This window comes from Malania oleifera, chromosome 9 (assembly GCF_029873635.1).
Source record: "Malania oleifera isolate guangnan ecotype guangnan chromosome 9, ASM2987363v1, whole genome shotgun sequence".
Lineage (NCBI taxonomy): Eukaryota > Viridiplantae > Streptophyta > Magnoliopsida > Santalales > Ximeniaceae > Malania > Malania oleifera.
This window is the reverse complement of record NC_080425.1, coordinates 14933599-14946076: the sequence shown is the minus strand read 5'-3', so window position 1 is coordinate 14946076 and position 12478 is coordinate 14933599. Positions and strand designations below refer to the sequence as shown.

Genomic DNA, 12478 nt, shown 5'->3' with positions numbered 1-12478 from the left:
CGACTCAGATGGTATGGACACTTGCAACCTAGGCCACATAGTGTACTTGTGAGAAAGAGTGACTTAGTTACTGTGAGGGGCAGTAGAAGGGGTAGGGGTAGACCTAAAATAACTTGGGAGGAGATAGTGAGTAAGGATTTAATATCCTTGAATCTATCAAAAGAAATGATCTATGATCGCATAAATTGGCGGAAAAGGATTCATATAGCCGACCAAATGAAAAATTACTATTCTCTATGGAGTAAAAAATAGTTAAAATTGACCCAAAAAATCTAATGTTTATTTTTAGTCATCATTAAATAATTTGTCATATGGTAACCCTAAATAAAGAATTTTACAAATTTATAATATGCAAACAAAGCTACAAAAATCAAACAGAAATGGTATAAAGAAGAATTTGACAAAGAGAAAATAGCAGAGAAATCTTGTCCAAGCTCCAAAAAGTTGTTGATTTTGAACCAAAATCTGTGTAGATCTATGTTAGGAAACAAATTCCTAACTAAAATCAACAACGAACCAGCAAAAACAAGATATCCAGAGAAAAAGCTAATCAAATGAAGTTTCCTGGAACTTGACCAACATTTGATTCAAATTTCAAGCTCAAATCTCCCTTTAAAGCATAAACTAAGTAGTTTAGCAAAGAAAATTTGCCAATATGGTAGAAATTTAGCTTTTATACACCAAGAAACCATAATGCTATTGTATAATGATACCGTAGCAGCTGTTATACCAAAATGGTAGAAATTTAGCTATTAGCAGGTTGTAACCGGATCCCAGGCCATTTTTTTGGTTGCATTATAGCCATGGCAGTTAACGCTACGTAACAGGCATTATTTAAAACCTTAACCACACCCCCAATACTAATCAAGATTACCCACAACAATGGAGGGTGAGGGGGTCTGGATAGACCATAGAGAGAGAGAGAGAGAGAGAGACCTGGGCAGCAGAAAGCACTTCTGGTGAAAATCGGACATAACGTTGACTGCCATAAACTGCAGAACTGACATCAAATCCACTGCCCACTTTCCCTTGCGCAATGCAATGTGCGCATTGAGCTATCACATGCACCAAATCAAGATCCACTCTATCCTTTTCTTGATGTTGACCTTGAGTCAAGGAGGGAAGATGAACAACCCCAAGGTAATGTAGTAAAGCAGCAACCACAGCAGTTGTCATGGCAGCAGAGGAACCCAACCCAGTTTTTGCAACTTCAGGCTTGCACTTTTCTCCATTAGATTCCTCTGCATTAAAAGTAATTGATGCAAAAGGTGGAAGAGCAGCCAGTGCTTCTGGTGTCAGAGGGAGCCCACGCGCTTCAATCTTCAAATAAGGTACAACACAGAAACATCATTATTTGTGATCATTTGACAAAGAAAAGCAACAAACAAACATTATCTAAAGCAGTGTATATTATAAATCATTAAGCAAATAATAAGGTTTCTAGGGAAAAAAAATTTATAAATCATGCGATGGTTCACACAGGAAAACAATGAACTGTGAGAAAAAAGGAAATGATTCATTTCTCTCTCCTCAAACAAACTTTGCACATCTAAATTCTGTACACCAATATTACAAGAATATCCCTAGTTTACATTCCTTTCGCCGTTCTAGGATTTAAGTGTGCTAGACAGAGTCTTGTATGCAAACAACATAGCATGCACTGACATAGAAACAGCTCCAAGAACATGAGGCTGGGAAAAACGCCCCTCAGCCATGGTACTGCATAAGGTACCATATGACAGTAATATCAGGGAAGTGATTTTATGATAATTTTATGCAGAGAGAGGACTTCATTCAAAAATGACAACAGGACAGTGGCCATGCATGATGGGTTTCAAGTTACCTAAAGCAATGATGATTGTGTTTGTGGAAGAATATGGGATCAAGGTTGAGGTTACAGATGGTAAATCATGCGGGATTTTGATTAGAGCTGCAACTGTCAGGATGAGCTTTCAGTCGAGGGTTTTGATGTAGGTAGGAAGAGAGGGAGGCAAATATGGGAGAGATTGCAGGTGTGGTACATCAGTGCATGACAGTAATGGAGCTCAATTGTATGACTCTGGGCAATCCATAGGTAAATCTTGAATCTTATTTTTAATTCGCCAGAATTCATGTGATTGGAGATTGCAAGACAGCAACAAAATGAAATAGTGATGACGTTCATGGCAGTGAGTTCATTGCCGGTACTAGTAGTGAATTGGCGATTGCCACAACATAAGTTCTGCCTCTGGCTGTTGAAGTCAATCTAGAAAGTGCATAACCAACAAGTGGAAGTAGGAACCAATGCAACCAGGTCTGGCTACAGGAACTTATTTTAACCCAAAACAGAAGCATCCAATCTTTGGGCAAAGGTTCCTAAACTGTCCAGTTACTTGCATTTAGAGCAAGCAATCAAAAATGCTATTGTTTAAAGTACATTATGTTGCTCTTTAAAATTTTATAAAAAAAATGAAATAAAAAAAGGGAAAGTTAAGCCATGTTTTTTTTTTGGAGGGGACATAAGGTAAGGAATATTTAAGCAACGTTACTAAGATATCTTTCTGCTACTTTTAAGCTTGTAAAATAATTTTTGGAACTAAGGCCGGCTTTATTTGGTATAAGTGTAAGGGGAAAATGTAAAAGCAAATGGTCAGCAAACATGTTCAGATTTTCAATAATTAATGTTGATCTATTTGTTCTACTCGCACTTCTCCTTTTCTATTCAGGTTGGATGATATAAAACTACCACAAATAGCACCTAACTGGGTGGAACTTCCCGGACTTTAACAGCCCCCCACGCTTCAACCCTATCATGGCCCAACAGGTGGATGGTCTTTCTTTCCATTTGCCCCTCGCCCTAATTAGGAATTAGTTATACTGCAAGTGATAAAGGATGCAATTGGACTAATAGATCACAATACATAAAACGAAACCCTCAAAGAACTAGGAGTAGCACATCTTTATACTACACATTTTATTCCAAGAAATTACGTTTAATGGTTTTTATTAAAAACAATATATGGACTGTGTAAAATATTTACCATGGAAACATGGAATATTTACCATGAAAACACACAGGGATATTCTTATTATAATATGTGTCAGAAGGACGGTCTACCAGACTATGAGGGTATGTTGGAGGACAAAGATGCAATAAAATATCAACTAACCAAATTGAAACTCAATCATAATAGGGAACCCTCCTGTAGGGGGTGGGGTGGGGGGGGAGGGGAGGGTGTTCAGAAAATACCTGATTTCGATAAGAATAAAACTCATTGCAACCCAATATTGTTATATCAAGACCTGGATAAATAATCCAATTGCAACATTAGATTCTTTAAGTTCCAGCATATCTCCATGAACATATGAGCTATCAAACATTACCTTGCGAAAGTAGTTTCCGTAACATATCCTTTTTATTCTTGTCAAATCTTGCATGTGCAGAAGCCACAGAGTACTGCACTGCTTGCTCTATGAAAGGGTTCCTCAAGTCACTGAAATTATAAGCAAATAAGAATGAAGTCTCAACTAGCAACATATTAATCCAAGATATTTCCCCAATACTCTATGTTGGCCCTTTGGATTGTTTTGATGAATGACAAAACATTTCTCAATTCTGATTTACGTAAAGATTAGTCTAATGATTTTTCCTAATTATAATTAGCATTTATAAAAAAAGAAGAACATTTAATAACTTTCAAGAGTGGGTATAGTAAGAGCCAAATAGATTTCTTCTAAACTAAAAACAGGGATCGTCTATCTTGTAAGGATTGTAAAGTTATTCTAGGTGAAAGTTTGGCTACACAACATAGTCTTAATATTAGATATACACATTAAAAAATGGAAGAGAAGGGCATAAATCAACACAAGAGCACTAGATGGTGGAACATGAAGGAAGATAATATGGTCAAATTCAAAGATAAAATGAACAAAGAGTATGATTGGACAGTAGGGGATAGGGTCGATGCAAATACTATTAGGAATAAAATGGCAAATTCTATCATAAGGAGGTTTTAGGTGAGTTCAGAGGAAGATACTCGGGTAGTAAAGAAAGTTGGCGGTCAGATCAAGAAGTCCCAAAAACCGTTAAGACAAAAAGAAATTGGTATAAAATATGAAAAAATTGTAGAAATATAGAAATATTGAAAAATATAAAGAAGCGAGAAAAAAAGCAAAAAAGACTATTAGTGAAGCTAAACATAGAGTTCATAATACTTTATATACTAAACTAGATACAAAAGAAAGAGAAAAAGACATTTATAAACTTGCTAGAGGTAGAGAAAGAAAATGCAAAGATTTAAGTGATATAAAATGTATAAAGGACGAGAATGATAACGTCTTAATTAGAGAAGAAAAGAGAGGAGCTAGAGATACTTTGATAAGTTATTTAATGAAAACCAAAATGAAAGATTGAACTTGGAAGTGAGAAATGAGGAAAAGACTAAAGATAGGAGATTTATTCGCAAAATTAGAGTCCTTGAAGTTAAGATGGCATTAAAAAAATGAAAAGTGGAAAATCTATAAGACCAGATAAAATAGCAATTGAAGTTAAAATGCTTAGGGAATAAAGGAATTATTTGATTAATTAATCTATTCAACACTATAATAAAAACCAAGAAAATGTCAGAAGAATGGAGGAAAAATGTGTAAGTACCTTTGTACAAAAACAATGGTGATATTCAAAATTGTAATAACTGTCGTGAAATTAAAGATTATGAGTCATACGATGAAATTATGAGAAAGGGTAATTGAACATATAATAAGATTAGAAATGAAGATTTTAGAAAATCAATTTGATTTTATATCAATTTATGAAGATTAATGGAAAAGTTTAGGGAAAAGAAAAGGAACTTGCATATGGTTTTTATTGACCTAGGGAAAGCTTATGATAATGTAACTAGGGAAGTTCTTTGGTGGATCTTAGAAATTAAGGGAGTTTATAGTAGAGATACAGAGGTCATTGAGGATACGTATGATAGAATAGTGACTAGTGTTAGGATTGTAGAGGAGAATCTAGAGATTTTCCAACCACAATAGGGGTACATCAAGGTTCTACTTTGAGTCCTTATCTTTTTACTTTAGTTATTGATGAACTAACTAGCAATATCCAAAATGAGATCCCTTGATGTATGTTGTTCGCAAATGATACCGTGTTGATTGATGATAGTAGGAACAGAGTGCAATCTAAACTAAAACTTCGGAGAGTCACATTTGAGTCTAACGGGTTTAGGATAAGTAGGGATAAGGCAAAATATATGAAATGTAATTTCAGTAATGTAAGGAGTAGCAACGGAGAGTAGATGAAACATGATAATTAAGAGATTAATAGCACTGATAGATTTAGAAATCTTGGATCTATTATGCAAGATGAAAGGAAAATTGAAGAAAATGTAATACATAGAATTAAAACAAGCTAGGTAAAATGGATGAGTGTTTCAGGTGTGTTGTGTGATCGTATAATACCCTCAAAATTTAAAAAAAAAAAAAAAAAGTTTTATAAGACGGCTATAAGGCTAGCTATGTTTTATGGTTTAGAATATTGGGCAACTAAGAAACATGTACAAAAAATGAAAGTTGTTGAGATGCGAATGTGAAGGCGGATGACCGGTTTAACATTAAAAGCATGGTTTTAAATCATGGTAGCAAGTAGCGTAATGTAACGACAATGGGTGTAACGGGAAGCGGGAGTAACGGATGTTACATAACGGGAAGCGGGTGTAACGGCCATGAATTTTTTTGAAGCATGCACAACCTTGTGCAAATTAGCGTACTTGCATGTTTTAAACTTTTAGCCCTTCTTAGAAAGAGTTTTATGGTTTTAGAATATTGGGCAACTAAGAAACATGTACAAAAAATGAAAGTTGTTGAGATGCGAATGTGAAGGCGGATGACCGGTTTAACATTAAAAGCATGGTTTTAAATCGTGGTAGCAGGTAGCGTAACGTAACGGTAATGGGTGTAACGGGAAGCGGGAGTAGCGGATCTTACATAACGGGAAGCGGGTGTAACAGCCATGAATTTTTTTGAAGCACGCACAACCTTGTGCAAATTAGTGTATTTGCATGTTTTAAACTTTTAATCCTTCTTAGAAAGAGTTTTAGCGTATTTTGGATCCTTTAGTTCAAGTAACTAAGTTATTTGATATGGGCAACAAGTTTACATTTGTTTTAAACCACCATTGATAGAAAAATTACATGTGTGTGCGTATTTATACTTCTCATTGTTCTTATATGTGATAAATTCTTATGTGTGGTAAATTAATTAATAAAACAAAATACATTATACACTCCATTAATCTATTAGACAGATAAGACCATGGTCTTAAATTGCAGTTGCGGGTAGCGTAACATAACGGTAATGGGTGTAACGGGAAGCGGGAGTAGCGGATGTTACATAACGGGAAGCGGGTGTAACGGCCGTGAATTTTTTTGAAGCATGCACAGCCTTGCGCATAGTAGCATACTTGCATGTTTTAAGCTTTTAGCCCTTTTTAGAAAGAGTTCTAGTGTATTTTGGATCATTTAGTTCGAGTAACTAAGTTCTTTGGTGAGTGCAACAAGTTTATATTTGTTTTAAACCACCATTGATAGAAAAATTATGTGTATGTGTGTGTGCATTTATACCTCTCATTGTCCTTATCTGTGATAAATTCTTATGTGTGCTGAATTAATTAATAGAACAAAATACATTATACACTTCATTAATCTATTAGACACATAAGACATACAAATAATACAAATATAAAATAGCTTGAAAAGATAGATGGTTGAAGTTGAAAAAAATAGAACATAAATATCACATTACTAATATTATCAAAATAAAATATTGTCCTAACTAGTATTTTCAAAATGTTAATTAATGCATCTATTGTGAGTATAAAGAAATAGTAAATTTTGTATTATTGTCATCCTCATTATAATCTTTTCCCCCTCTCGCCACATGGTATATTGAGAATGATTTATGAAAGAGGGAAAAAGTGAGAAGAAAAAGTAAAAAATAAAATATTTTTTTTGGTGCAACAGTCCTATGGCAATTACGTAACGCCCGAATCGGCCTTTATGTAACGGTCGCGGTCCGTAACGGCTGCTACGGCTGTGATTTTTCTTCTCACCAATTTCGCAGTGTGTAACGGTATCGGCAACCCAAAAACCCGTTACGTAACAAAGTTATGTAACGGTCGCAGCCTTTATTTAAAACCATGGATAAGACATACGAATAATACAAATATAAAATAGCTAGAAAAGGAAGAAGGTTGAAGTTGAAAAATATAGAACATAAATATCACATTACTAATACTATCAAAATAAAATATTTTACTAACAAGTTAGTATTTTCAAATTGTTAATTATTGCATCTATTTTGAGTATTTAAAGAAATAGTAAATTTTGTATCATTGTCATCCGCTTTATAATCTTTTCCCCCTCTTGCCACTTGATATGTTGAGAATGATATATGAAAGAGAGCGAAAAAGTGATAAGAAAACGTAAAAAATAAAATAATTTTTTGGTGTAATAGTCCTGTAGCGGTTACGTAACGACCATAGTGGCCTTTACGTAACGGTCGCAATTCTAACGGCCACTACAGCCATGATTTTTATTCCCACCGATTTCGCAATATGTAATGGTATCGGTAACCCAAAAAACCGTGTTACGTAACGGTCGCGGCCTTTATTTAAAACCATGATGAGAATCTTACTCAAAATTGCCTCCCAATGAGAAAAAATAAAATAAAATTTTGTCAGGGCTGGAGTTTTTGAAATAGGTTTCAATCTCTTTGAAGGAGTTGAGGAAGTAGCCTCCTTCTTTTCAAGCACAAGGAGTGCATAGTGTCTTTATGCACTGACTATATTGAGCACTTTTTGTTCACCAATAAATGGGAAGACACCTTCCTAAATGTTAGGAGGTTTTGGTTAGACCAGTTTTGAATCATTACCCAGTTCATTGGATATCAATTCCATTCACTAGGGCGCCACCCCATGCCATTTTGAGAAAAAACAATGGAGTACATTAAGACTTGGTGGAAGGAGAGTAATGTTCAGGGGTGGGCAGGCAATAGATTTATTAGGAAGTTGAAGTCTTTGAAAAGCAGAATGAAATTTTGGTATGAGGATGTTTTCAGTAATTTAAAAGATTGGAAAAAAAAACTGATTCTAATGATACCAAGTGCTTGCACAGGTGGGAGGAGTGCAGCTTGACTAGTGAAAAGGATACGGCTAGAAAGGGGCAGTTTGTAAATATTTGGATGTGATCCGTTTTTCTGAAGGTGTTAGCTGGAGATAGAAAGCTAGCATGAAGTGGGTGAAAGAAGGAGATTGCAATACCAAACTGTTTCACATGGTGGCCAATGGAAGGAGAAGGAAGAATCTGATCAAGAAGCTGGAATTAGATATGGGAAGTGTGGTGCGAGACTCTAAACAAATTGGGAAGGTGACTACAGATTTCAACAGGAGTTTGTACACAGGATTAGCATGAACAAACTGATGATTTAAGGCATTAGCTGGAGCCCATCGATGAATACCTTGCTAGATAGTTAGAAAAGCCTTTTGACATCAGGAAGATCTCGGGGAGAAGGGAAGCAGCGGCAGTTTGAAGAAATGGATAGAGATAAGGCCCCTGGCCCTAACGGCTTCACAATGGCTTTCTTCCAAGATAGCTGGGATGTAATTTGAGAGGACTTAATGGCCTACTTCAAAGAGTTCCGTTAAATGGGGTGGTGAAGAAGAATGAGAACACCACTTATATTGCTCATGTCCCTAAGGAGTGCTTAAATAGGGTGAAAGAATTCCAATCGGTCAGCTAGTTAGTAGTCACTACAATATCCTTGCTGAACTTTTATCTGAGAGGCTTCAGGAGATGTTAGGGAGAACAATTAATCTAGAATAGTGTGCCTTGACTAAGAACAGACAAATTATAGAAGCTGCCCCGGTTGCTAAGGAAGTGGTGGAGGATGTGGGAAGGAAGTCTCTCTCAAATTAGACCTTGGGAAAGCTTACAACATGGTTAGCCGCAGCTTCTTGAATCAAGAATTGGCTAAGAAGGGCTTTGGTGGGATTGGGAGAAAGTAGATTAAAGGGTGCCCATCCACAGTGACTGCATCAGTTATTGAGAATGGCCAAACTAGGGAGAGATTTAAGGCCTTGCAAGGTTTGATACAAGGATCCTTCTCTTGTTGTTTCCCTTGCTGTGGACGTATCGAGTAAGATGATTACCATGCTCAGGGTCTTAATGTCATCCAAGGACTCAAGGTAGGTAGAAAGGAGGTTGTAGTTTCCCATCTCCAATTTTCCAATGACACTCTTCTCTTTGTTGAAGATAGTGTTGTGAAATTTTATAAGACTCTTACTTAACTTTTTTCAAGAATATCTTGAGCCTAAGAGCGGTATAAAGGGTACCAAAGTAGGAAGGTCCGAGTTAGATGCCTTGGCTGCGTTTTAGAGTTGCCTATTAAGTTATCTGGCTCGCCCCCTTGGAGGCAACCCAGATGACACCTTATTTTGGGACACAGTAGTGGAGAGAGTGGGTCGCAAGTTGGGGGATGGAAGAAGGCTTACTTATCCTTAGGAGGCTGCGTCACCCTTATCAAAGTGGCTCTTTCCAACATTCCCTTTATTTTCTCTCTCTTTTAAAAATCTAGCAGGGGTGGCAGAAGCTTTGGAGAGAATTATAAGGGAGGAGGGCAAGAGAGACCATCTTGTTAGCCGAGATAGGATTAGGAGACATAAGTCTGAAGGGGGTTCAGGCCTCAAAAATGTGGTGTCTAAATCTCTATAGTTGGAAATGGCTATGGGTATAGAGATTCCCCTTGGAAGTGGTAATTAGAAGCAAATACGGTTTGCATCGAAATGAGTTGGATACTAGATGCAATGGCAATTCTTCTCACGCAAGTCCTTGGAAATTCATTTCTCAGAAAGCCCACTTATTCTACCCTCTTACTCGCTTCCACGATGGAAAAGAAAATTTCATTCAGTTTAGGGGAGATGTTTGGGTGGGAGAGGTTATATTGTAGTCTTTAGTACCTCGCCTCTTTAGACTACCCACATTACATATTACCACAATTATTGGTTTCTACTCTTTGGAAAAGGGGCACTCTCTCTTGAATTTTTCATTTTTACAAAAATCTCAATGAGAGATGTTGAATATGACTATTTTGTTAAGAGTGCTGGATACTTTTTCCTCCAAGAGAGAGATGACTCGAGCATTTGGATGGGCGTCTCCTCTGGTTCTTTCTCCACTAAATATTTCTTCCCCCAGCTCATGAAATCCTCAAGTCCTTACTCCTTCCCCATGAATAATTTTGTCTGGAAGGCAAGGTTCCTTTCAAAATCAGAGCTTTCATGAGGGCTTTGGTCCTTTATAAGCTCAATACTAATGACTTGCTGCAAATGAGTAGATATAATAGAGATATCAGTCCAGATATGTCCTCCAAGTGCTCTGAGGCAAATGAAACTGCTGAAGTCACTCACCGCTTGCTCCTCCACTATCAGGTGGCGAGGCAGCTTAGGGTCCTATAGTTTTCAGTTTATGGCGAGGCTGTGGTGCTCGTTGATGCTTTCTTGACGGTGCATCACTAAGAAAAGGCTAGGCTTATGAAGTTGTCACAGTCTTCGCTCTCTTTTGGACTCTTTCGACCAAAAGATATGCTAGGAGTTTTTGTGGCAGAGCTACTCCTTCTAGCCATCTTCAGGATAGAGTTGTTTTCCCTGCTTCCTTGGTTCACTATTGGTTTTTCCCCGAGAATGTTATTGTCAGATTTTCAAAGGGACTGGAAGGGAGCTTTATTGTATTTTTTTTTTCTTTTTCTTTTTATTTTTATTTTTTAGAAGGATCTCCTATCCTCCTTCCCTTTTAAATTATTATTTTTCCTGTTAATGAATTTTTTTTTCTATTAAAAAAAATCATTATTGCATGTGTTTGTGTGTGGTTTGCTCCATTATATAGTTTGTGGAATAAATTGTATTAATTTATTAACAAACCCAATTCAATGCCCCATCCCCCCTCCAGCACTGTCTTTTAGATCATTTTGTATTCAGTTATTAAGGTTAGAATATTATTTCTGGAACACTCGCAGATTTTCTGTTACTCTCTCACCCATAAACAAGGTTAACACTTGATGTAAATGCATTATCAAAGACATACAGATTCAAATAAAAGCAAATAAACCACCACTTTCGAAACTTGCCTTGATGAGACACATTGGAGCATTAAATCTTTTAGTGACAACTTGTACACAGTTTCTCTGGAGAGCTGGGGAGATGTTAATTTCACATCTGTCCATGACTGAAAATTGACAAGTGTCACAAAAGGGTAAAATAATCGTCAATAAAATTGAGTTGTCCAAGTTATGCCACTAAACGAACCAAGCCATGGAGGACCAAACAAATACAATTACAAACATGACATTCAACAAGAAAACTTGATTTAATTCCTGACAAAATAACATTTGAATCTCAAAAATCTACATGAGATTAAGTTGATAGTAAATCCTATTGCTTTTCTAGAATACACAACAAGAAAGTGTGTTAATTTTATATCTGTCAATGACTAAAAACTGATGAAGAAACATCACTCAATGGTGAAATAATCCTCTAAAGTTCGGCTGTCCGAATAATGCAACAATTGAATCAGAAAACAGGATATTCCCAATTAAACTACTGAGAAACAAATAGCTCTGAGATATTCATATAGTATGGTTAATTTGGTTAAACTTCCAAATTCACTGAAATTTCCAGTTGAGAAACAAAATCAGATTTACTAACCAATCATTTATGACCCAAAAAATCCTTCTATTTTATGTTAAACAAACTGATAACTGAAAACCAAAATTTTGAAAATTTCTACTGAATTAATGAAATTAACTGGAACAACTTAACCAAAATGTTCTGATTTGATCAGTTGAATCAGTTTTAATGAGGTGCTCAGCCCTATTAAAAAATTTGTAAAATATAAAAATAAAAAATAAAACAAAACAAAAAACAAATCCAATCACTAAATGAATAACAATTACGTTTATGTTTGGTTCATGGAATGTCTATTCACTCCAATGTGTAATAATTTAGGTATATAATAATTAGGAATATGCCAATAATGTAAAACCTTGTGTTATTAAATTCAACATGGAATAGCATATCAATAAATTAAAGACTACCATGCTGAAATTTGGGAACAGTTATTCTGCGTCTATTCTTGCCCATTTCATGATATTATGGATTCATAAAAATAAAAAAAATTCATTTGTTTTACAATTACAACACATTTTCTTTTGTAAGCTAGCAATCACCATATTATAACTACTCTATTCTGAACAATAGACATTCTGCAGACCAAACGTAACCTAAAGAGCCAACGGTTGTTAGTTTCCTACTCTCCAACTTACTTTCAATGGCCCTGAACCAACTGAGGCTAAGATCTTCACAAAGGTTTAGTATGGCATTTAACAATGCTCCAGTAATCATTCACATCTTTTCTCTATTTGAAAATAGGAAATCATTTATCTATTGCAA

At 35.8% G+C, this 12478-nt stretch overlaps 1 protein-coding gene across 2 annotated transcripts in view; it reads right to left on the bottom strand.

Moving 5' to 3' along the window:
- LOC131164312 (phosphomevalonate kinase, peroxisomal) overlaps positions 1-12478 on the bottom strand; it is a 51717-nt gene that overhangs the window by 13669 nt on the left and 25570 nt on the right. For both annotated transcript variants that reach the window (XM_058121414.1, XM_058121413.1), the window contains 4 exons: positions 11158-11255; positions 3364-3473; positions 3230-3282; positions 937-1320 (listed from right to left, as the gene is read on the bottom strand). In XM_058121414.1, the coding sequence (XP_057977397.1) occupies positions 937-1320; positions 3230-3282; positions 3364-3473; positions 11158-11255 (645 nt within the window). The remainder of the gene's footprint in view (positions 1-936; positions 1321-3229; positions 3283-3363; positions 3474-11157; positions 11256-12478) is intronic.